General features: G+C 45.1%; 2 protein-coding genes across 12 annotated transcripts in view; one reads left to right on the top strand and one right to left on the bottom strand.

Annotated features, from left to right (window-relative positions):
* NEB (nebulin) overlaps window positions 1–7003 on the top strand; it is a 173556-nt gene extending 166553 nt beyond the window's left edge. For all 8 annotated transcript variants that reach the window (XM_044303563.1, XM_044303568.1, XM_044303566.1 and 5 more), the window contains 6 exons: window positions 3762–3942; window positions 4123–4215; window positions 4548–4688; window positions 4775–4810; window positions 4946–5052; window positions 6296–7003. In XM_044303563.1, coding sequence (XP_044159498.1) covers window positions 3762–3942; window positions 4123–4215; window positions 4548–4688; window positions 4775–4810; window positions 4946–5052; window positions 6296–6469 — 732 coding nt within the window. In that variant the 3' untranslated portion in view covers window positions 6470–7003. The remainder of the gene's footprint in view (window positions 1–3761; window positions 3943–4122; window positions 4216–4547; window positions 4689–4774; window positions 4811–4945; window positions 5053–6295) is intronic.
* A 2770-nt stretch (window positions 7004–9773) lies between these two features.
* Window positions 9774–26007, bottom strand: part of RIF1 (replication timing regulatory factor 1) — a 54961-nt gene continuing 38727 nt past the window's right edge. For all 4 annotated transcript variants that reach the window (XM_044302929.1, XM_044302932.1, XM_044302931.1 and 1 more), the window contains 13 exons: window positions 25735–25937; window positions 25481–25580; window positions 24569–24700; window positions 23568–23707; window positions 23143–23232; window positions 23003–23051; window positions 18566–21178; window positions 17428–17565; window positions 13396–13473; window positions 13038–13153; window positions 12404–12557; window positions 12211–12319; window positions 9774–11380 (listed from right to left, as the gene is read on the bottom strand). In XM_044302929.1, the coding sequence (XP_044158864.1) occupies window positions 11154–11380; window positions 12211–12319; window positions 12404–12557; window positions 13038–13153; window positions 13396–13473; window positions 17428–17565; window positions 18566–21178; window positions 23003–23051; window positions 23143–23232; window positions 23568–23707; window positions 24569–24700; window positions 25481–25580; window positions 25735–25937 (4149 nt within the window). In that variant the 3' untranslated portion in view covers window positions 9774–11153. The remainder of the gene's footprint in view (window positions 11381–12210; window positions 12320–12403; window positions 12558–13037; window positions 13154–13395; window positions 13474–17427; window positions 17566–18565; window positions 21179–23002; window positions 23052–23142; window positions 23233–23567; window positions 23708–24568; window positions 24701–25480; window positions 25581–25734; window positions 25938–26007) is intronic.

Here is a 26007-nt window from a genome sequence, read left to right as displayed (position 1 = left end):
CTAGGAAAATCACTCTTACACCAGGCACAATGCCTTCTAGGGTCTATCTCAGCTAAATGACTCCCGGCATCCCTGCCCATCAGCTATTACACAGTAGCTCTGGTGCCAAAAATATGTGCCGACACTACACTGCTCCGTCCATTTTGTTCGACTGCTCCCACGTAGGGATAAGCGAACCCGAACTTTACTATGTTCGGGTTCGGTGTTTGGGTGGGCTAGGAATTCCGTTATAACGGAATATAATGGAATTCATAGACGGAATGCAAAACTGAAGCTTTTAAGAGGCATTATGTTTTGATCCATCATAGTAGAAGTCTATGGCCAAACACAACGGATCCGTATGGTTTCCGTTATGCAGAATGGAACAGGACTTTGTTTTCAGTCCTGGATAACAGAAACCAGACAGATCTGTTATGCTTGGCTATAGAGTTCTATTATGACAGATCAAAACTAAATGCCCTTGCATTCAGTCTACGAATTCCGTTATAGTCGGTTAAAACAGAACCTATAACGGAATTCCTAACCCACCCGAAGCCAGTAATGTTCAGGTTCGCTCCTCCCTACTCCCATGTGCTGGTGGTAATCGTTAATTTCTAACGATAATTTGTTTTCCCTTAGTCCTAACAGCAGCACAGATGGGGTTAACTACCCCCCGTGGACTGGTAGGACCGGTGGAATTTTAATGAGCCCAAGAACCAATAACAAAGCTTTACACCCCTACAAAAGGAGGGGACATCCCCCAGCCCACTGTGTCTATAGCAAGAATAACTTACTAGGGTGGGAAATTTGTCTGCTGCTGTTAGGACTAAGGGAAAACTAATTATTGTTAGAAATGAACGATTCCCTTATGTCCTACCAGCAGCACAGATGGGGAGATAGCAAGAAGAACCCCTAGGGAGGGCCCTCATGCCTGGCAGAGCTAAGGATAACCTGCCCAAAGGCTGAAAACTCCGCTACCCTGCCGTCTAGTCTGTAGTGGGAGATGAAAGTGGAATCCAGAGTTCTTCTTTCTGGAGTCAACTGGAGGGACATCCCAACGAAGTCTACTTTGAAGCCTAGATAGGTTACTGAAGTCGACTGGCTCATGTTCGACTTCTGCCAGTTGATGATCCACCCTAGGAGGAGCAGAAAAGAGATAGCTACATGAAGATGGTGGGTAAGAACTGGAACCGAGGAGGCTTTTAGGAGCCAATCGTCCAGGTAAGGAATTACGGTCAGCCCTTGAAGCCTCAAAGCTGCCACCACCGAAACCACCACCATGGTGAAGGTGATAGGAGCAGAGGAAATCCCGAAGGGTAAGGCAAGAAATTTAAGGTGTCTGAGGACCCCCGAGACCTGGACCGTGATCCTGAGATACCTCTGGGAGGCAGGATGGATGGGGATGTGAAGATACGCATTCTTGAGGTCCAGGGTAGCCATCACGTCTCCGTGGTTGAGAACGTGGATCACTGACCTGATAGTTTCCATACGAAACTTTGCCTTCCTTATAAATCAATTGAAAAATCTCAAATCGATAATCATCCAGGGGTCTCCGGATTTCTTAGGAACTAGAAACCGGAGAATAGATCCCTAAGCCCCGCTCTCCTGCCGGAACCTCCTTCAGAACGCCCTTGAGGATATAGTCCTGGATATAGGCCTCCAGAATCGCCTGCCTGTAAGCGATGGTTGCCCACAAATCTGTCCGGGGGAGGCGACTTGAGGTTTATTAAGTAGCCCTCGGAAATGACCTTTACGACCCAAGGGTCCGGAATGTCCTGAGCCCAGACATCCTTGAACTGGGCGAGATGCCCCCCAATGGGCACAAGGAATAGTAAAATCTTCCGGAAGGATGGCAGGAGTAGCGGGGGTTAACCAAGAGCCTACGAGGGCTTAGCCTCCTTAGCGAAGGGGCTTTGAAAATTTTCGCTGCGCCCCCCAGTCTCTACGTGATCTATTTTGTGCTTGTTGGCCGGATCTACCGTCACGCTCTTGTCTGCCCCGTCCCCGAAAGGGCTGCTGGGGAAGACTTTTCCCCTTCTTATAGGAGAGATCCTCCATGATCTTGTCCAATTGTGAGCCGAACAAGCGGTCAGGCTCAAAGGGGAGACCGCACAAATTATACTTCGATGCGTTATCCGCGACCCATGGTTTAAGCCATAAGGGCCTGCGGGCTGCAGAGACCAGGGCCATGGACTTGGCTGCCAATTTTAGTTGTAACTGTGCCGTGTCGCACAGAAACTCCGTCGCCAGGTTGACGGTCTTAAATGTGGCCAGGATGTCGTCCCGGGACACCCTCTGGTCCACATCCGTCTGGATCTGATTTAGGCGGTAACAGAGGAAGGATGAAACTTCTGTAGCCACGATAGCGGTCGAAGCAGAGGCTACAGCAGCCGAGTAGCCTCCTCTTAATGTGCACTCTGCCCTCCTATCAAGGGGGTCTTGCAGACTAGACCCATTGTCTACTGGCACCAGAATTTATCTGGACAGTTTGGCGATAGCCATGTCCACCTTGGGAATGGAAACCTACGATTCCACCAAGGAGTTCGCCATGGGAAACATGGTCCTGAACTTCTTAGTCAGGACTGGACCTTTCTCAGGCTTTTTCCATTCCATCCACATAACGGAAGGAAGGGTCTCATCCGCCTTGAAGATACGCTGTGCCCGACCGGCGGGATCGGAGGACTCCCCGATGTCAACATTATGGTCCCCCAACCAGCAATTTCTGAGTTTTCTCTGGTGGAAAAAAGCATGATGTTAACTCCTCTTCATCCAAAGAGGAGGAGACCAAAGAAATTGCGACGGGCCTCTCCACGGGCGCGGAGGTATCCATGGAAGCTTGAGTAGCGGCAGGAAGCCTCTCGTCCAGCAGGTTAACCACGCCCTTGATGGATTCGTCAACATATCCCTTAACCCACACGTACATTTCTTGCATGGTGGGTTCCGTGGCCGACTGGGATCTACGGTAAGCCTCGCACCTTGAGAAGGGACAATTGTCATCCAGCAGCGTACTGCAGTCAAAGCAGGCCAGATGCTTCCTCTTTAAGACCGATTTACGGGTCTCGGGGTCCTTAGGTGAAGCCATCGCTGCAAAGAAAAGAGAATTAATAATTCTGACAATTTGACAACCATCAGGAGAACGGCGTAAGCAGAGGCCCACCTAAGTAGCGCAGCAGAAAAAAACGCAATGAGAACAATAGTAGAAGTACCAGGTACTAATGGGCTCTGGGAGCTAGCTTACAAAGCAAGTGCTGCCAGAGGACGATTGAGGGACAAAAGGAGCTTTAAATAGGCGGCGCTCCACCCCCCAGGAGGATCTAATCTAGATCCTAACTCCCTGACAAAATAGGGGAACCGAGAGCCCACCTGTCTGGAGGACAGAAAAGAACACAGTGGGCTCTGTTCCCTCCTTTGTAGGGGTGTAAAGCTTTGTTATTGGTGTTATTGGTTCTTGGGCTCATTAAAATTCTGCCGGTCCTACCAGTCCACGGGGGGGGGGGGGGGGGTTAGTTAACCCCATCTGTGCTGCTGGTAGGACGTAAGGGAATCAGCTCTGGCAACTACTCAATGAACAGAACTTTGTAGTTCCAATGTGGAAGCTACTGCAGAACACCTGATCCGTGGTAGTGCCCGGATAAGGAATACTGCAGAACAGTTGATTGGTGGCAGTGCCTGGGGAAGGAATATAGCAGAACAGCTGATTGATGGTAGTGCCTGGAGACTGAACTTCATCACATTGTTTAACCAAAATTAAAACCCTTTATTCCGATTCCTTTATATTTTAGGTGAAGTACCATGAGGACTTTGAGAAGCAGAAAGGAAGCTTTACACCTGTGGTCACCGACCCAATAACGGAACGAGTGAAGAAGAATACCATTGACTTCAGTGACATTACCTACCGTGGAATTCAGAGGAAAGTTGTGGAGATTGAACGAAAGAGGAGTGAACAGGATCAGGATGTCACAGGTGATGGAGGAATTAGGATGTCCCTTTGTGGGCAATCGCCACTTACAGGTCGGAAAATGTTATGCCATGAAAGCAACGTTTACAGCATTACCCTTGATACCTATGACGTTAATCGGGGTAGTTTGGCCCTGAGGAGGCAGTCCATCTAAGGTGTAACAGTCTATATATTTCTCCTCTTAGATCTTAGAGTCTGGCGTACAAATCCTGGATCAGTCTTCGACTATGACCCTGCTGAAGACAATATCCAATCAAGAAGTCTACACATGCTTTCTGGTACGTTGCCCGACATCTCGGTATTCTTTGTTAATGCATTTTAGACTTGGATAAACATTATCTTTAGTGAATATAGATATAGAGCAACACCAGGGGCATAGGTGCTGCTATGGTACCCTGGGAGGGGGGGGGGGGGGGGGGTGCATCCCTGGTTTGATCCCATACCTTTTGCTGCTGGGTTTGAAGAACCAGTGCAGGACTCCCCTCTCAAGAAGCTGGGGAATTGGTTTGAGGCATTGAAAAGACAGAGGACTAAACAAAAACCAAGATCAGGTTGGTCTTTGCCTTAGGAACCCTCTCTTCATTGTACCCCTTTTGATTTCCAATTCAAGCCCGCCGCAGCCGTGAACACTCCCGTTCTGCCAGTGCCTTGAGCTTGAGCGCAGGAGATGAGAAATCTGAACCCTCCGAAGGCGCCGACCAGCACCATTCCTACTATAGCAATGGAGGTCTCTTTACAACCAGTGTAACAGGTACGATGATCGTTAATACGAGAGGTGCCATACTCATAGAGCCTTACATGAGTAATTATCATTTCATTATTTCATAATACCTATAGGCCACAAGGAAAGTTCACAAATACTATTTTACCAAGGTAAGAGTGGGCTTCACAAGGCAGCCCGCTAGCTCTATAGTGTCTGGCAATATAGAACCGCTTGTAGCAGCAATTCTAGCTTACACATTCTACCAAGAGGCTACCTGTTCTCATGAATTTCATATTACGTTCTAGGTTACAAGCAAACCAAAACTACGGAGCTTCCCCAACAGAGATCATCTTCTGTGGCCACTCAACTAACCACAGCCTCGTCAGTCCCATCACATCCATCCACTACTGGAGTAAGTATCTGTATCTTTATACGTATGGCTGAAACATTCCTTTAAGATGACCGAGTAGTTTAAGAGGTCGGTATCTTGGTGATTGACATTTTCGTAAAGGTCTGTTAACAGGTTGAAAAAGCATCTCCATCAATTAGTCTTAGTCTCCCCTTCACATTTGTCACCGCATAATTAAACAGGTCAATTCGGTGAAACGGAACATAGGCATCTAAAGAAAACCCAACAACTAATCTTATTTATATAATCTTTTATAGACGATTTCTTACATGTTTATTATGTTATGGATTGGACTATATCTCTATGTGGAGATCACCTAGTTAGTAAAGCCTCTCACCCAAGACAGTTGTCTCTGCTCTGGTGAAGAGCAATCATCCTGTAACAGCTGTCTGCAGAAGTACTGGACTGGCAAAAAGGCAAGAGCTACATGGCGACACTGGTCACGCGACGCCAGGATTGCCGAGTAGCGGTGATCCCATAGGAATGAATGGGATCGCCGCGGCAGTCGCAAGAAATCCAGCCGTGTTGGATTTCATGCGACTGCCGCAGCAATCACATGCATTTCTATGGGATCACCGCTACTCAGCGATCCTGGCCAGGACAGGTATAGCTCATGCCTAATCCTAAATTCTGTTTTAAGGACTGTTTAAAAGGTTGAGCACTGACTTACAGTATAGGATTACTGCCTTTCAACAGGAAGTGACAGAGGAGTTTATTTTTTTATTTTTTTAAAGCTGTAATTTGCAGCGTATTATTTGCTGACAGCTGATTATTCAACTGAGCGTGATAGGTAAAACCTTCAAGACTTCGACCTTTAGATTTAGGATTCTTGCACACAACCATATTTCACAAAAAAAAAACCCGATGGCATTAGTGTGCTGTCCGCCTCAGTGTGTCCTTTCCACAAATTATAGAACATGTTCCATTTTTGTCCGACAAGAATAGTCATTTCTAGTAACAGGAGGGGAAAAAAATGCAGATCACACACGGAAGGTGTCCAGATTTTGCAGATCTGTGGTTTACAGACTGCAAAATGGTCATGTGTATGAGGCCTAATTCAGACAGATACACCCCTTTATTTACAGGACACTAACAGGGCGGAGGTCACACTACCATAGTGGCTTCTAATGGAAAACGTCAGGTTCCTTTGAAAAGCAGCCAAGCTAGTCATCAAAGTTCCCTAAAAGAGGACTGCACTATATTGCGGTATGAAGGAGGCAATAACCAACTATATTTCCTTTTCTAGAAAACCTTCAGGGCCATGTACGACTACAGGGCAACGGATGGCGATGAAGTGACCTTCAAGGATGGCGATACTATAGTAAACGTCCAGACCATTGATGAAGGCTGGATGTATGGGACAGTCCAGAGAACTGGCAAGACTGGCATGCTTCCAGCGAATTATGTGGAAGCCATTTAATGCTCCACTGAAAGGCTGGCTCCTGTACTGATGGATATCAATCCTAAAAAGACCCCTCAAAGGAGCGGCAGCCACTGTCTTTTCTTTTTGTCATCTTGCCTTATATGTGGAATAAAAACGATTTCATGCCAAACATCTTATGTGACATTTTCCCAACAATTGACTTGTACGTTCTAAGACTTGTCTTCCCTTTTACTTAGCTTAGGTAACATCAGCTAATCTCAGAATGACAGCGTGTCGCCGTTTACCGATTGATTCAATGCTCACGTATATGGTGATACTCTGTGCCATCCGCATTTTGACCTGCTATTGTAATGTTCAGTGCTTCCTACTGTAAACAAACATAGGATTCTTCATGGCGGAGAAAAATCCACCGTTTTACATTTGTTTAGATATTCGACCTAGGATAACAAAAACGGATAAGCCTCTCCCCTCCTCTGCTTCTGAACTCTGCATGCAAAAGATTATGTTCTAGGGTCAACACCTTGTGCTCCCTGTACATTAGTGAACAATAAAGCTGGGGTTTCTGCAGTACGGACCATGTTAGTGTCATTTATTTAAGGGATTACTATGGCTGCAAAAACATACAAAAAAAATATATAATACATCTACCATAGTATCTGCTCAGAATATCTAAAGTTTATAATGCACTGGTCATGCCTAAGCCATCAATATGTGCTTAGTGGGGTCCAGCACCCTCGCCGATCAGCTGGTCCTGCAGCCTCCAGAACTGGACCAGAGCTGAAAGCACAGCGCCATTCATAGTGTAGTGGTCATGCCAGGGTACTGCAGCTCAGCTTACATTCTGATTGGTGGGGGGTGCAGGATGACCGATCCTGAGGACAGTTAATCAGTATCAGGAGTCTGGAAAACCTCTAATAATGGGAGACTAGAGGTAGTCATTTTCCAAAAGCCCATTAGGGGCAGCATCAGTTTCCGTATCAGCTGTATAAACCTGTACATGAGGAGATCCTCTCCATGGCATCTGTATGGAGCCGAAATGTCAAATGCTTCGTTTTCCAGTCTTTGAATGGAATGCCATATGTAGTGTAGTGACAGACACTATAGAGGTGCATCATTTACTTTTCAATGTGCATTAGTTTTCATAAAATTCCAATCTACCAGGTGCAGATTATGGGGTCCTCAATATTCAACAGCGGTAGGATCACTCTGACCACCCACTGCTGATAGCAATCACCCTGTGCACAGTAATGGGAAGAAGGACAACAATAACCAGCGGTTAGAGTGACACTCCACAGGGATTCCAGAGTGCATGCCCATCATTGAGAGGATAACAGATAAACTGGCATTTTATGAAAACTACTGCATATTTATAAAGTGATATCCAGATATACATCAGAGTCTGTCACTACTTTACGCTGTCCTTGAAATGGGCAGCATAAACCTGCTGACAGGTTCCCTCTAAAAGCAGTGTTCCTCAAGTCCTGAGGGCCAACCTACCAGTCATGATTTGAGAATATCCCACAGAATGAATACCTGGGGTAAGTCCTGATGCACTGATACTAATTATATCACCTGCTCAATACTAAGGAAATACTTAAAATGGGGATGCTCAACCTGTGGCCCCCCCAGCTGTTGTAAAACTACAACTCCCACCATGCCCTGCTGTAGGCCGATTACTGTGGGCTGTCCAGGTATGGGAGTTGTAGTTTTGCAACATCTGGAGGGCCACATCCCTGCCTTATAACATGACCGACAGGTGGGCCTTGAGGACTGAAGTTGAGGAACACCGCTTTAAAAGGTTACTTCAGAGCCATGGTGGCATCTGGCAAGTATGCAGACCCCTTTTATAGCTCAGTTTGGGTAGCACCATTATAGGGAGAGTGAAGTACACATTGGTATAAAACCAATTTTCAACATCCCATATTTATGCTTGCATAAGGGGACAAAAGCAAGTATGACTGAAGGGTCAGACTACACAAGGAAGGTTTGACAGACAACTAGGTCTGCAAAGGAGCTACAGACAAAACCGTAGGACCTTTCACCTGGAAAAACATTGTGAACTAAGTATCATGACATACAGCGGCACCCAGGGATCTCACTGCACCTATTATCCCTTGGCGCCGCTCCGTTCGGCCGCGATGTCCTCCGGTATCTTCGCTCACTTGGTTATAGTAGGCGGAGACTTAGGGGACTTCGTTATAGTAGGCGGAGTCTGCCCTTGTTCTAATGGGTGTCTCCTTCTCCTAGGCTTTAGTGCTGGCCAATCGCAGCACAGAGCTCACAGCCTGGGAGAAGAAAAAAAAAAAAAAAAAAAAAAAAAAAAAACACAACAACTCCCAGGCTGTGAGCTCTGTGCTGCGATTGGCCAGCGCTACAGCCTAGGAGGAGGAGACGCCCAGCAGAACAAAGGCAGACTCCGCCTACTATAACCAAGTCCTCTAAGTCTCCGCCTACCATAACCAAGTGAGCGAAGATACCAGAGGACATCGAGGCCGAACGGAGCGGCGCCCAGGGATAATAGGTGCAGTGAGATCCCTGGGTGCCGCTGTATATGTCATGATGCTTTAGTTCACAATGTTTTTCCAGGTGAAAGGTCTTCTTTAATGCCTCATTCACACGTCAGTGATTTCCATCAGTGATTGTGAGCCAAAACCAGAAGTGGAGCCTCCACAGACATAAGGTATAAGGGAAAGATCCGCACCTGTTTAGTGTTTAGAGCAGCATCTGGATTTGGCTCACAATCACTGATGGAAATCACTGACCAAAACACTAACGTATGAATGAGGCATTAAAGGGTTTCCCGAGGTTTTAATACTGATTACCTTTCTTTAGGATCCCCCACCGATCAGCAGTTTGAGAAGGCAGCGATGCTTCTGAGCGCACTGCTGCCTTCTCGCAGCTCACCCAACACAGCGACGTCCATTTGATAGCAGCTGTGCTTTGTATCACAGCTCAGCCACATTCACTTTGTCGAGGGTGCCGGGTGTTGGACCCCCACTGATCAGATACTGGATGACCTATCCCTAGGTTAGATCATCAGTATATAAAATCTCAGAAACCCCTTCAAGTACCAACATTCCCTCTAATGCAGGGATGCCCAACCTGCGGCCCTCCAGCTGTTGCAAAACTACAACTCCCAGTATACCTTACATCCTACAGCTATTAGGGCATGCTGGGAGTTGTAGTTTCGCAACAGCTGGAGGGTCACAAGTTGAGCATCCCTGCTCTAATGTAATGTTTGAAGCCTTTCCCCATTTAAACCCTTAGTATAAACATCCCCAAAGACTGAACGGCGAGAATCTGTTCATCTCCGTAAAAAATGAAAGCGCTGTAGACATGAGTACTTTAATAGTTTAATAATTTTACATTTTAATTCTAAAAAGGGAACATATGCAGCAAATGACATTAAGAAGCCTGGAGGAACCGACTTAAATTATATGTACAATGTGGATTTTACCAGCAAAAGGAGCATCAGTCTGCAGTCACCACTATATACACAATATACAAAATGGACACAAGGATCTGTCCGCTACAGAGAAGGGGGAGCTGACTGACAGCCAAAGCTTCTAATAAAGGGTAGAAGAAAGGAGGTGTAAAAGGCCACTGGGTGCTGATACTGTACAATGTATGTAAAGGGCAACCTAAATCACATGAACTAAGCTCCCTGCGTGCAAAAATAGGCCGCAAAGTTAGACCTTTTTACCTACTTCATAAAATTTCAAGGGTAAGTGTGTGTTTTTGTTTTTTTTAGATCTCCAGAGCATTCAGACTTTTAATAAAAAAACTAAAACAAACTGTTTTATGTATACAGCTCCTATGCAAATCTATAGTTTTTTCATGCATACAGAATACAAGCAGATCCCCTGCAGTCTGATCCGGCAGTGCCTTCCTCCCATCTGCCCCCTCCTCTACAGGTATGTAGAGTGAGGTCCTGTTCCTTTTTAAGGATTTACCTGGGATCAGTTATGATCAATTAATTTTTTTATTTTAGCAGCATGTAACGAATGCTATTGTGACCTTCAAGAAGCAGAGCCTGAAACACTGCTGCACGCTTGTCTGAAACCATGGAAACTGATAGCATTGTATAGGAGCTGTATACACAAAACAGTAATATTTTTTTATCTACAAAAATACTTTATTTTAGATGCACTGAATATCAGAAAAAGTTGCAAAAATTTATGTGGTGATTTAGACACACCAACTCAATGTAGATGTATGTAAAATAACGTCCCGTATACCGTGAAGCTGCAGTACCCAAAAATCACACCACCTATCTAAATCACTGAAAGCCCATTAGTTAATGGACCTGGGGATGGAGTGGAGGATGGGAGAGTGGGTTTTAAGGTAGCATTAAATTATATGATAATATAAAGACCTCATGTGTAATAGTCGGGATATGTACAAAACGTGTTTTTAAAAAAATACTGTTTCAAGTATTGGCATATTTTGTCATGTGAAGATGACGTAATATATAGATGGCTTATACAATATTAAAACGTCAGGGGAAAAAAATAATCTGCTACTTAAAGCACTATGTATATAGCAGCAAGAAATCTAGACAAGGAGAAGGGACATCACAGGATGCCTTCTTAAAAAAAAAAAAAAAAAAAAAAAAAAAAAAAAAGGGAAAAAATTCAGTGTCATAAAAAATTCCATCTCAAGAAATAGGAATAAAAAAGGTCCTGTAACAGGAGAGACTCAGACAGAAAGTACTGGAGTCTTAAACAGAACCACCGTGAGGTGGAGACCTCCACCGGGACTGGAGATGTCTGAACACACAGTTGGAGATCATTCCAAGTTTTTCCTGCATCTCGAATAGCTGGCTTCCTGAATACTTCCCAAGCTCTTCAGAAGTGAACATCACCGAAAGAGCATCGATCTGGGCCAAAATGTCTGGAGTGGATGATGTCTCTGTAGTGGACGTCGTAGCCGATGCCTCTGGTAAATCTAGGAATGTGGAAGCCACAAAACATTAGCTATAATTAAAAGGGTTTTCCAAGATTATAATTGTATTTATTTTTTATTGAGGACCTATCCTCTGTATAGGTTACACACCTGTTGGACTCCCAAACGATCAGTTATTCTGAGCGGCTCTCCTGTAAGCTCACCAAGAACCGCTCAATACATTGTACAGCGGCTGTGCTTGGTATCACGCTCAGCCCCATTTACTTGAATGGGGCTGAGCTGCTCCTAGGCCACGTGATCCACGAATGAGTAGTCACAGGCCTAGGGAAAGCTGAGAGAAGGCAGTGGCGCTCACAGAAGTGCCGCTGCCTTCTCAGACAGCTGATCGGCAGAGACAGAAACCCCCTTTAAAGCCTAACACAGCTATACTAGTGGTTACGATGACATCAACTAAATGCCCTCCCTTCCCAGTGCCATCTAATACATTCCAGAACTGTAAGGGTTACATAGAATCATAAATCAATATAATGCTATGTGAATCCAGTCAGTACTGGGAGGCCAGGCAGGGTGCTGCGATGCGGACTCGCTGCGGGAGGACCGCTCGTCTGCAAGGGGCCTAATACTGAATCTTTTCCCATAAAACTACATATCAATCTTCTCATCTCCTCTACAACAAGCTGCCTGCAGATTAATTAGCATTTTCATGGTGACAGGTCCCCTTTAATTCACAGCAGTGGTCTCCAACCTGCCTGCGCTCTCCAAACGTTACAAGGTCCACAACAGCAGCCGAGATGCATGTCCCAGAATAGCGCTGCTCAGTCTGGGCTTACGGACCACAACATCAGATACAGAATATAGAGAAATAAAATTACCCCTCTCAATCTTCTCTTCATCAGCAGGCCCAGGCTTCTCATCGACACCATTCAGTGGCTTCTCGGATTCATCAAGAACAGCAAATTCATCATAGCCTTTAAACTTGGTCTACAAGCATAGACAGGTGTGGGTTTAGTCAGGCTCTGGGCATAACTGGCTAGGATTTATACAGACATCGGGTTTAACCCTTACCTGCTGCTCATGGTAGATTCTTAGGGCTTTCTTCACTGTAGAAATCTTTGGAGAACGGATGGGCAGAGTTTTTATTTCACAGGGGGTCAGAGTACTAAGGTCACCGATAGTTTTAATGTTTTTTGCACGGATCAGTTGTCCCAATCCTCTTGCCCTACAGGAAATAAACGTATATTTAGAATCGCACGCAGTGCCTGCAACAACCAATTTGTGGAAATCACACAAAGTAGAAGCGAATGGCAGGTTCAAAAGCTGCATTTTGGATACTCACTGGGGAATTAAGTTTTTTCATTATTGTTCCCTTAAATCTTGAAGTGTAGCCTCTTCCCCTTTTGAATTGGGGTAAGAGACTGCCTGCTTGAATAAGAGCCAATGCTGCTGTGATCACAGGACTTCACTAGTTAGCAAGTTCACGCTACAGAACGTACTAGCTAATAAAAATTACTTTACATTGACATAAGTAAGGAAATAGCAAAATGCTGCAGGAATTAAAGTATCCTCCTATTATACTCCATAGTAACAAATAGCTTCATTCACTTGCAAACTGAGCAGTCTAATACAAAACAACCCAAGAGTTTTTAGGTGGATTACTGGGGATATGCCTGTCACAAATCAAAATTCCCATTTAACTTACCACATGTTGGAAGTAATCTGGGGCAATATGACATCTACAGGAGTTGTGCAGTTCATCAGGGCTGGGTAGACGCTCTCTTTTGGAGAAGGCATGGATTCTTTTGTCATTTCTGAAATCTACAAATTGTAAACCCTAGTTACTAAAATGTATAAAGACAAAAAAAAAAATGACACAAACCATGATACATGAATAATGCATGATCGTGGTGGATTCTTAAACCTAACGCAGCAACATTTTAAATTTTAAAACTAGACAAGAAGAGTCAAAATACTCGTAAACCCTTCTAAAGTAGTGCCCAAGAAGTGGATGCCATATCAACGCACCACCTCCACAAGATGGAGCTTAGCGGACCGCTTACCAAACTTTTCTTTGAGCTTTTAAATCCAAGCACTCGGGCTCCGGGAGACACAAATCCCTTGGTTGGTGTGGTGTTAATCTGAACAATAAAATATATATTTTTACTAAATCACTTCTTGCCATTTTATAAACAGTATACAAGTCAACAAGTACTACTATTCTGGCTCCAAATTGTTGTTTCTTCATGCAACCAAGTGTCCTTAAGCTGCAATCACACATGCAGTTTGAGCCAAAGCCAGAAGTGGATCTGGGAGGAAGGGTGTAATTCCCTTATAGAGTTACCACTTTTGAATCTGCTACTGTCATAGTCTCAAAAAATAAATAAAAAACCATCAAAAGCTGCATGTGTAATTCCAGACTTGAAGGGGCTATCCCGTGGCAGCAACTTATCACAACAGTTGTCATGGGACCACACCCTTTAACATGGCTATGTGAAGCAAGCACAAATTTTTTTTACACCAATTTATTTTGTGGAAAAAATAATTTCTCCAAATGGTTCTATTCATCCGTTATTTTTTCGATTTTGTTCTGAAGCCTGAGTTTACAGAGAATCAGTCACCTGACCATTTTTTTTTTTTGGTATCACCACGCCTGTAACAACCTGCTCTATAAAAATAACACATGAGCTAACCAGCCTGGCTATGAGCTGTGCGCTGCGATTGGCCAGCAGTGCAGCAAGGGACACGCCTCCTACAAGAAATCAGTCAGAGGGAGCGCAGACACCGGAGCCTATACCGGGCGAACGGAGCGGCGCCCAGGCATACTAGTAAGTGCAGGGGGACCCCTGGGCACCGCTCTGCCCACAGGTATAGTTAGTTTTTAGTTTGTAGAGTAGTGAAAGGTCCTCTTTAAGTACACTAACTGGTCTGAGAGATGACGCACCGTTATGGGGGGGGGGGGGGGGGGGGGGGAGTCTGGACGACCCACAGTTATTGGGGAAGGGGGAGGATCTGTGCTGTGGATGACCCACAGTTATGGGGGAAGGGGGGATCTGTGGATGACCCACAGTTATGGGGGAAAGGGGGGGGGGATCTGTGGATGACGCACCGTTATGGGGGAAGGGGGATCTGTGGATGACGCACCGTTATGGGGGAAGGTGGATCTGTGGATGACGCACAGTTATGGGGGAAGGGGGATCTGTGGATGACGCCCCGTTATGGGGGAAGGGGGGAATCTGTGGATGACGCCCCGTTATGGGGGAAGGGGGGGGGAATCTGTGGATGACGCCCCGTTATGGGGGAAGGGGGGGGGGGAATCTGTGGATGACGCCCCGTTATGGGGGAAGGGGGGGGGGGAATCTGTGGATGACGCCCCGTTATGGGGGAAGGGGGGGGGGGGAATCTGTGGATGACGCCCCGTTATGGGGGAAGGGGGGGGGGGGAATCTGTGGATGACGCCCCGTTATGGGGGAAGGGGGGGGGGGAATCTGTGGATGACGCCCCGTTATGGGGGAAGGGGGGGAGAATCTGTGGATGACGCCCCGTTATGGGGGAAGGGGGGGAGAATCTGTGGATGACGCCCCGTTATGGGGGAAGGGGGGGGGGGGAATCTGTGGATGACGCCCCGTTATGGGGGGGAATCTGTGGATGACACTGAGGGGGGAATCCACAGATCCCCATAAGTGTCATCTACAGATCCCCCATCAGATGCATCAGTGTGGAGGGAGGAGGCGGGGACAGTCATGGTGGGGCCCGGTGCAGTGACTCTACTCTAATACACCGGGGCCCGCAACTATTAAATACATTCAATCTGATCTTTAATTGTATATGCTCCGACGGTACTTAATGCTATACCTACGGTACTACAGTAAGACGCCGCAGACCTGCATCTCCTTCGGTCATGCGCCGCCTGCCCCAGCACCCTCTGTCATGCGCCGCATGAGGAGGGACCTGGGGCAGGCGGCGCATGACCGAAGGAGATGCCGGTCTGCGGCGTCTTAATGCTATACCTACGGTACTACAGTAAGTACCGTCAGAGCATATACAATTAAATAAAGATCAGATTGAATGTATTTAACAGTTGCGGGGCCCAGTGTATTAGAGTAGTCACTGCACTGGGCGCTGCCATGAGTATCCCCGCCCGGTGTGCAATATATATAGGAGAAATGTGCAGTTTGATCACAATGCCACAGATGCTGCAACATTTGAGGGAGCGTGCAATTGGCATGCTGACCGCAGGGCTCGTGCAATGAATGTTAATTTCTTTACCATAAGGTACATCCAACCGGCCTCACAACCGCAGACCACACCAGCCCAGGACCTCCACATCCAGCATGTTCAGCTCCATGATCGTCTGAGACCAGCCACCCGGACAGCTGCAGCAACAATCAGTTTGCATAACCAAAGAATTTCTGCCCAAACTGTCAGAAACCGTCTCAGGGAAGCTCATCTGCACGCTCATCGTCCTCATCGGGGTCTGGACCTGACTGCAGTTCGTCGTTGTAACAGACTCGATTGGGCAAATGCTCACATTCGATGACGTCTGGCACGTTGGAGAGACATTCTGTTCACAGATAAGTCCTGTTTTTCACTGATCAGTGCAGATGGCAGAGCGCGTGTGGGTGAGCGGTTTTCTGACGTCAACGTTGTGGATCGGGTGGCCCATGGTGGCGGTGGGGTTATGGTATGGGCAGGTGTATGTTATGGACAATGAACACAGGTGCATTTTATGGATGGCATTTTGAATGCAGAGATACCGTGATGAGATCCTGAGGCCCATTGTTGTGCCATTCATCCACGACCATCACCTCATTTTGCAGCATGATAATGCATAGCCCCATATTGCAAGGATCTGTACACAATTCCTGGAAGCTGAAAACATCCCAGTTCTTGGATGGCCAGCATACTCACCGGCCATGTCACCCATTGAGCATGTTTGGGATGCTCTGGATCGGCGTAAACGACAGCGTGTTCCAGTTCCTGCCAATATTCTGCAACCTCGCACAGCTATTGAAGAGGAGTGGACCAACATTCCACAGGCCACAATCAACAAGCTGATCAACTGTATGCGATGGAGATGTGGTGGCCGTACTAGATACTGACTGTTTTTCAGACCTCCCCCAGTAAGGCAAAACTGTGCAAATTTCAGAGTGGGCTTTTATTGTGCAATATTCATGCTGTCTAATCAGCACCTTGATATGCCACACCTGTGAGGTGGTATGGATTATCTCAGCAAAGGAGAAGTGCTCACTGACACAGATTTAGATAGATAATCTCTCATCTCAGATTCCACCTTTCATTTTTCACAGCTTCATTGGAAAATGAAAGGAGGAATCTGATTGGTTGCTATGGGCAACTAAGCCAGTTCTACTTTACACCAGTTTTGATAAATCTCCCCCACTGTGTACATAGCATTGCCAGTAATGAGATCTATATCAGTCTTATAACGCCATGGTTCTGACCGCTGCACTAATGTTATCAGCAGAAATATGTAATGTGTCCACAAATAATGGACTTTCTACAGACTGGAAAGAGAAAGATCTGCTGATTACAGGCTGTAGCATACTGCAAGACTCACCATGTTGTGGATTGGAATGAAATCGTACTACCAAGTCACTTGGTAGTTCCAGCAGTCTGTATGTAAGTGGCTGCTAGCTGTGCTATGTAACAGGATTTGGGGGCGGGGTTGTACTATATAACAGGATGTGGGGGCGGGGCAGCAGAGCTGGTGCATGTGAAATCAACAGGAACGCCCACAGAGCCTGACGAGGCATCCGAACAGTGAGTGAATCTCATAGAAAAGCATTTGAGAGCATGTGAAGCAAAGCAGATACCAGTAAACAAAAGTGCAATTTTATTATGTGCTGCATTACCGTAAGATATGGGGTTATTGATTTTTAGTGCACAAAAAGGTGTCCATAGCCTTTAAACATGAAGAAACTGGCACGGTGTAATCATGTATTACTATCATGACTGATTAGTCTTGGGGGCACTTGGCTGGAATGTCTGACTAGGGTTGCTTTGGCCAAGGAAAGAGTTTCTCACAGACTACCCCTTCACATCAGTGTGCAGACCAGGTACGGAAAAGGACTTACCTTTGGCTGATTGTTAGTCAACATTTTTAGGCTTCTTGAAGATGGAGAGGAGCTATTCCTTATCACAGGGCTTCGCCGATCAATGTCATCCGCCAACCCTTCTTGATATATCGGATCAGCAAATGATACTCTCCGGATCTGCAAGAAAACAAGTGTGGCGTTTATACCACTACTAAAATCACCTACGATGGCACCAATGAGTATTAATTCTCTGCTTCCCAACGTTCACCAAAGTCATTTTCTGATCTGTATCATGCCAGGAGACAAGAGTTGGTACTGGAGCTTAAAGTCACCAGTCGCCAAAATAAAGACCAAACCCTTTGGCTCAGGTCCCCCTTAATGGAAATCTGACATCTAAGCCACTAAGCAAAGCTTCACTGACTTGCATGGCCCTTTCATTAGAATATGGTCTTAGATTTCTAGTCACCGATTCCCAATGCCTTCTTTCTTTAGTCGCATGGTTGAGAAAATGAACTTTATATCTTACTCCTGCCTTATGTTAATGATCATCTTGAAGTTAGGTGGAAGGCGCTTGCATCCTACAAGTCACTGTTGCCACACCCAAATCCTGTCTCGCCCTATAATTGATGCTTCCCAGCAGTAGCCACATCATCCTCTTGCGTCTCAACATCCCTAAAAGGCATACTCTGACTCCTTCAGTGCGTCTGCGCTGTGAAGCTGGGTGTACTGTGCCTGGTTTCAGTGCTCTTCTGCACATGCGCCAGTCAAAAGACTGTGCGCCTGCCATGGTGACGCACATCACAACCCTCCAGTGGTCCGGGAGTCAGAGTGCACCTGTGTGAGATGTTAAGATGCTAAATGACGTGGCCACTGCTGGGAAGGATTATTCATAGGGCAGGAGGTAGGATTTAAGTGCGGCAACCGTGACTTGGAGGATGAAAGTGCCAGCCTCCACGACGTCAAGATGATTATTAGCATATGGCAGGAGCAAGATGTAAAGTTAATTTTCTCAACCGCCATAAAAAAGTAAAAAGGAGGCTTTGGGGACATCATGCCTGTATTGATAGGATAATGTGCATCGCCAAAAGTGCACTATAGGCATGACAAGTTCCATTTAAATTCGAGAACACTTAATGATTGAACCGTAAATTCGAGAACACCAAAATTGCAAAATTACCTTGTTAACAGGAGATGGTGATTCAATTTCCTGCTGTCTCTTCAATCCTTTCTTTAAGATACTTGTAGAAGGAGATGCAGATGGAGACCAACAGAAACTTCCACTTGGGCTGTCAGCCATGATCATGGAAGGGAATCCTTTCACTTTCGGTGGAGAGTCTATGTTGGAACGTCCTTCACCAAGGTCTTCATACGCTTTCTCAGTGACTTTTGCGTTTTCATCAACTTTCTCCCCATCGGGTATTACATCTACGGCAGCATCTATTTGAACAGTGCCAGTATCATTCTTGATTTCAGAGATAGTCTCAGCATTCATTTGATGCAAATCATTACTTTCTGCACCATTAACAATGGTCTCATCGGCTGCAATTGTCCTCTTGTCTTCAGCCTCCTCAGCAGTATCCACGCTTTCAGCAACTTCACAAGCTTGGACCTCCTGAATTTCAATGTCTTCAACACTTAAGACAGTTTCAGGCTCAGTGTCATTTCTTTCTTGACCATCTCCCTCATCTACCATTACAGTCTGAGCATTTTCCAAGACCTCCTCCTCGGGCTTTTCATCAACGATACTACTTGTAGGCACATCACTGACTTCTATATCGTAGGTTTTGCCGCTGGTTGTCTCCGTATTTAGTTCAACTTCCATTTCTTTATCCTCTTCACGGTCGTTTTCCACGCACTCCACCACCACAGTCTCTGACTTTGCATCCTTTGGACTTCCTGCCACCACGGTTTCATCAACGCTGATCTCGGAAGAAGTTTCAGGGGCTTCAATAGTTTCTGTTCCGACAAAAACTTGTGTTACTTCAGTGTCATTGTGGCTGTCACTTAAAGGAGCGGTAGTCTGTTCTTGTTCAGATTCTGTATCAGACCTGATCTCGCTAGCAGTCTTGAAGAAGACTTGATCATTGGCTAGTGGTGTGCTGATGGCACATGGCCCCGAGAATACAGTATCGTTAAGTTCCATAGTAGACGACATGTGTATCTTCTGGTTTTTACTTTCAGGTTCTTCGGTTTCCGCATCTTTACTTGCTGACTCACAGCAGCAGTCACTACTCTTGGACCGTCTAAATCGCTTACTTCGTTTATGGTGACAATCAAGCGATCGGAGGACACTTTTTGAGCTTTGAAAAACATCAGAGGCTGCAGTGGAGAAGTCTCCGGCAGTGGGTTCAGTCATTAAACTGTCTGTGGTACTGTAAACCTCAGTAGCATTTTTAGAAATGTCATAAGTTTTGTCGCTCTCTACTGCACCCAATTTAGAGTCCAGTGGAGCACGTTCATCTGGTTCCGACTTTACAATCTTTGAATAAGATGCAGAGTAATCAGAGTCTAATGTATATGTTTTATCATCTCTCTCCGACTCAGACTTATTGAGGTCTCTGATACTAAAGGAATCTTCAGGGTGTTTCAAAGTTACTTCAGTCTGAGACTCCTGAGAGCTTTCATACCTATCAGATTTGTCAAGGTTTCTTGGTCTTCCCCTTCTCTTTTTCCTAACTGAGCCTTCCAAAGCTTCTGAATTTTCCGACTCAGAGTTGTTCACAGCCGGTACAACGGCTTGCAGGGATCGTCGAGTCTGATAACGGGATCTCACTTTTGATTTCTCTTGACTGTCCTTGCTAGAATTAGTGTCTGGAAGATCCTCTTTATCACAACTGTTTGCTAGTCTACTATCTTCATCTTGATGTTTTCTGGACGTATTTAGGTCCTCTTCACCCTCACTTTTCACTATAGCTTCACTCTGTTGCCTTTTGGCAGTCTCTCGTGAAGGCATGGTCTTTTTGGAGACCATTTTTGGCTCTCCTTTTGCTTGGATTAGTTTTTCTGGTTCATTCTCATTTTTAACAGCATCTAATATTTCCGATTGCCTCCGAGAAGAACGTCTCAAGGTTATCTGATTTGAAAGTGTTTTTTGATGATTGACTGTTTCGTCTGTGTCGGGTGGAGTGTTTTCCTTGGTGTCCGCTTTACTAACAGCTACAGTTTTTCCTTTCTCAAGTTCCGCAGACTTTTCATCCACTTGTGAAGGTTGAGAATCTGGTACAATGTTACTTTCATCCATCTTAGCACTGACATTCAAAGACTCCTTGCCATCATCTTCAGATACTTGGCTCCTTGATTGTTCAGCAGCACGCGACGCTCTCGTTTCTCTCTTGGAGTCTGATTTGGAAACGTCAATTTGGTTGTGTTCTGTTTCAGGAGTTTGGGCAGTTTTTTCATTCTTCTCTAGATTTTCACTCGTTTCCTTTATATTCACAGCTTCTTGGCTATCTGGAACTAAAATAACTTCTTTTGACTTTACAAACTTTTTGTCTGCCAAGGGGCTAAATGAACGAATTTCCAAATTGTCAAATTTTTCTAGAGTGATGAAGGATTGCCTTCTGCTGACAGGTGGGGGAGGAGTACCTGAAACCATATCGGAAGAGGCAGAACCATTGCTTGTATTTGATGTATTCTGACAATCATTTGATGCGTTTAACACTGAAGAATCATTAGCGGGTAGGTTATCATTTGGATCTTCCTCTAACATTTTGACATTTATTACTTCATTTGAAATTTTCTCTTCCTTAGTTGCAGCTTCAGATTTTTCAATTTCTTCACTTTTTTCTGCCTGCATACAACAAAAATAAAATGATCAAAATAATACGACAATGATTACACCCCAACATGTGGTTCTATTTAAGTATATTGCTCTCATGGTGCTTTAAAGGGGTTACCTGGGAAGAGATAATGATGACTTCTCTTCAAGATAGATCACCAATATCACATCAGCGGGGGTCCAAGTCCCGGCAACCCCACCGATCAGCTATTTCAGAGAGCCCCTGGGCTCATCACAGTTCTAGTGAACGAAGCAGGCTCCTGGCAGCATTCCAAGGACAGCGCCGTACATCGTATGGTGGCTGTGCTTGGTAGTGCAACTCAGCCCCATTGACTTGAATGGGGCTGAACTAGTACACAAAATTACACTCCAATTCTACAAGTACAAAAAAACTCCAAGAAAGAAGGCCACACGTCATATGTAATCTCATCTTTATTTAAACATGTTTAAATAAAAGATTAGATTATATATGATGTGCGGTCTTTTGGGAGATTATTATATTTTCTTTTTTATGGGACCAAGCTGCAACTAGGCCATGTGACCCATGTACAGTGATGTCACTGGTCTAAGGCCTCATGCACACGGCCGTTGTTTGGGTCCGCATCAGAGCCTCCGTTTTGGCGGCTCGGATCCGGACCTATTCACTTCAATGGGGCCGCAAAAGATGCGGACAGCAATCAGTGTGCTGTCCACATCAGTTGCTCTGTTCCGCGGCACCGCAAAAAAAAAAAAAAAGTAACATGTCCTGTTCTTGTCCGCAAAACAGACAAGAATAGGCAGTTATATCAATGGCGGATCTCCAAAAACGGCACGGTCGTGTGCATGTAGCCCAAGGCTGTAAAGCATAAGGCCTCTAACAGCTGATCGGTGGGGGTCCCAGGTGTTGCACCCCTGCAGATCTGATACTGACGACCTATCCTGAGAATAAGTCAAATATCTTTTCCTAGATAACCCCTTTAACACGTGAAACAGGGAGAACTAGTACGAGGAGAAGCAAAGCTTGTGTTTTCTTTAAAAGGGAGTGTGTCTCTCCAAGAAAAACCCCATTAAATCTGGAGCAATGCCTTGTAAGCAAGCTCAGCTAATGATACCTTTCACTTTGCGATCTGTTGCTTTACTGTGAAGAGAAGGTATGAAATCCATATGCAAACGTTCACTTAAGTGCACAAAGGGCGAACCCAAGGCACTGAGCTCTTGCAGCTCCGCCTGCACCTTTTTGATTGAACAACAGGGTCAGGTTCCTGCATAGTCATCTTGCCTGGCTCTGTCATTCAAGAAGAGGGAGGGAGGGGCTGTCAGGGAGCATGAGGAGCAAGGGTGCACAAAATGGCAAGGGACAGGACTTTCTCCAGAATGAAGCTTGTACTTTGGGGGGGGGGGGGGGCATATAACTAGGATATGCCCCCAATGTGTGATAGGTGCGGGTCCAACCTCTGGGACCCGCATCTATCCTTAGAAAGGAACCCACAAAGTCACAGAGGGCGCACCATGACCAAAAATCGCGGCCATTTTCAGAAGTCTCTTTGAAATGAATGGGAAAGCAAACCACGCAAGCGTGGACAGCGCTCCACCTATTAGACATTGGGGGCATACAAGATGGACCAACCCCTTTAACTGTCTACAGATAGGCTTATTGGGTTTGGCTTTAAAAGGACAGCACATTGGTTTATAAAAAGGTAGCAGACAATGGAGAGAGGTCTCTGCGCTCTGGGGGCCATTTAAAAAAAAACCCTTCAAGAAGCATTGGCCTAAAGACTACTGGCTGCAGGGAGAATCAGTTGCTTTTATGAGGCGGAAACTGAATATTAAAAAGCCTTAAAATGTTTGAAAGCATACCTTTGCTACCGGAAGAACTTCTTTTGGGTCATCTAAAACTGGTTTCTCTCTAATATGAAGAGAAAAAAAAAAGTTCAGATTTTGAGTTTCATATAAAGTAACGCAAGTGGAAGAATGTAAAACAATATCTGAAGGCTTACAGCTCGTTTTCCTGGCTCTGTGTATACTGTGTAAACAAAGTTGTGTCTTGAGATGCGTCCAAGTTGTTGTACATGGTGGGTATGTCCACCCTAAAAGATGAAAGTTGACATGACATTCAACAAAATCAAGAATCTGAAGACTTTTGGTGAATGAATTTCACAAACATGCAGTAGGAAACAGTATTTGAGAGAATAAAGTTGAATTTAGAGAACCAGAACTTGCTTATTTTTATTTTGGGTTAGACCAGGCATCCACAACCTGCGGCCCTCCAGCTGTTGCAAAACTACAACTCCCATCATTCCCGGACAGCCTACAGCCATCAGCCTAAGCAGAGCATGGTGGGAGTTGTAGTTTTGCAACAGCTGGAGGGCCACAGGATGAGCATCCCTGGGTTAGACAATATGATATGGTCCCAGTTACAAACCTTTTCGTACGAAGAACTTCTTTCTGATGTTCGGTCAGAACTCGCTCCTTCGTTTCAGGGGGGATAAACACAAAGTCAACAGATTGTTCCTCTTCTAGAAGTTTCTTTTTTGTGTTTGGAGAAGAAAAATCCAGCTTTAACTGGAAAGAAGCAAAATGTGTGTCAGCCATACTGTGAGGATATAAGACTACATGATTCAACTGCACAGTTAATAGCCTATTGATTATATACATATCTCCCTCAACATATGGAGAATATGGGAGAATGCAGAGCCTGTCACAAGTATTCACATATAAGAATCCCATAGCTTCTATGGGCTACATAAACATTTCAATGCTTACATACAGATGCAAATTTAAAGGGGTTGTCCCATAAACTACTTTTCACTCTAAAGTGTATTTTCATAAATTAATCAAATGTTATTTTTATTTTTGCAAAGGTTACATCATTTGCCATTTCCTCTTATCCCCCCATGTTTGAATCCTACTTCCTGACTTGTGTCTGCTGTCCCATCATGCCTTAGGGCAGCGAGATGTGTCCTGACATCAGCAGATCATGTGACACTAACCAGGCCCCTTGGTCTTACCAATGACACCTGTGCATCCTACATTACAAGGGTCAAATGCAGGACGTAACCTACAGCGCAGTAGAAGATCAAATCAAGATTTGCCACAGTAGGTAGGTATGGAAGTCTTATAACTGTAGAATAGCAGTTTGATAAATAGTGACACGGGATAAATATATACTAATGGCACAACCCCGTAAAAACTCCACTGTGATAGGGTTATTAGAGATGCCTATAGAGGCTTAAAAGCAGGATGCATGTAGAATGACAGAAAATACTGCATGGGCGTCGTATCACTATCCTAGGGCAGACGACAATTGGAAAAAATATGCAAACGACAGAGAAGCAGGTCTTTCCAGTGATGTAGCTACAGGTTTTTAATCCTTGAAATAATGCATTAGGATGATATCAAAATCAAATAAAATGCATGTCTTACCTTAGCTTGTGGAGCTTTAGTGGGAGTTCCTTTTTCTTTCGGCTCTTCGGCTTTGGCCAGTAGGAAGTCTCTTTTCCCTGCAGACTTCACTTCAATTCCACTGATTTTGGTGCCCAGCTCAGAGCTGTACAGCTTTGTAGAAGGAAAAAAAAAAGTTTTTTTTTTAAATATATAAATGAAAAGCCCATTTATCCTCTTGAACAGACAATTCAGGGCCCTTCAGAGGAGGGGCTGCTCTTAAAAGGGGTTGTGCCATTACAACTTATCCCCTATTCACAGGATAAGTGGCTGATGGAGGTCCAGCCTCTGGGGTTCTGCAGTGAAGTCACTGGGCCTGCGGTAAACAGAGAGAAGGCCGCGGCACTACTGCCAGCGCCGCTGCCTTCTCAAACAGCCGATTGGTGAGGGTCCCGGGTGTCAGACCCCCACCGATCAGATGCTGATATATCCAGCTTAAATAGAGCACCACCCATACATGCGTGTTGCTCACCTATTCAACTATATGAGGCTGCTGGACAGAGCTGAGCACTTGCCTCAGCCATCTCCAGCAGTCCCAGAGAGCTGAATGGGCCATGCATGTGTGCTGCTCTATTCAAGTGGGGGAACACTGCAGACATTCTTGTGACCTGTGGGGTCCAAAGTATTCAAAGCCTGGCCAATCAGACAGACAACCATCATGTGGATGGGCCATAAGTTGTTGTAATGGTACTACCCCTTATAATCCATTATGCACCTGACCATAGAATAACTGTACAAGCTAATAGTCCTGTGTATGCAGCTCTGTAGTATGAAGCAGCAATGACTGGGCAATCTAAGCCTAAAGCCGTTCTACACAAAGGCTAACAGGGTATAAGGACTGGTGCTGTCTAAAATGAGTTAAGTCACTAATAATTTATGTGAAAATTAACTTACATTATCAGAATATGCTCCACTATATTCTTCAGTTGAATTTGAGCAGGTGAAGCCGGGCAACAGGATTGGCGTTTTGAACTTAACTTGGCTTAACACCGGTCTGTTCAAAGACAAGACAATCAGACAAAACAGATGAGCAGAGCTATAATACTTCCAGTCTTCTAGATGAGGTTTTTCTGTCATAAAGCAGAGCTTTCTAAAAAAAAAAAAAAAAAAAAACAAAAGCATAAAAAAGGGGGAAATTAAGTTCATACTTCATCTCCTCTGGATAAACCAACACCGCAGCCTTGGCAAACGACCCATTCCAGAACTGGGTCACTTGATTCCTGAAAGCTTTGCTCTTGTGAAGAAATATGGCACAAAGCAGAGGTGAAAGTACTTCAAGTAGTTCATTGTCATAAGAGCCAGTATACCGGGAGCCAAGACATGACAGGACATCTCCAAGAAGTTTATCCAGCTATAGAAACAGAAGAGACAACATGAGGGTCTTTTACAGGTAAATCTCAATATGAATAAAGCAGGACCAA

The sequence above is a fragment of the Bufo gargarizans genome, chromosome 8 (assembly GCF_014858855.1).
Source record: "Bufo gargarizans isolate SCDJY-AF-19 chromosome 8, ASM1485885v1, whole genome shotgun sequence".
Lineage (NCBI taxonomy): Eukaryota > Metazoa > Chordata > Amphibia > Anura > Bufonidae > Bufo > Bufo gargarizans.
Note: the sequence above shows the minus strand (reverse complement) of the source record. Positions and strands in the feature narration are given on the sequence as shown.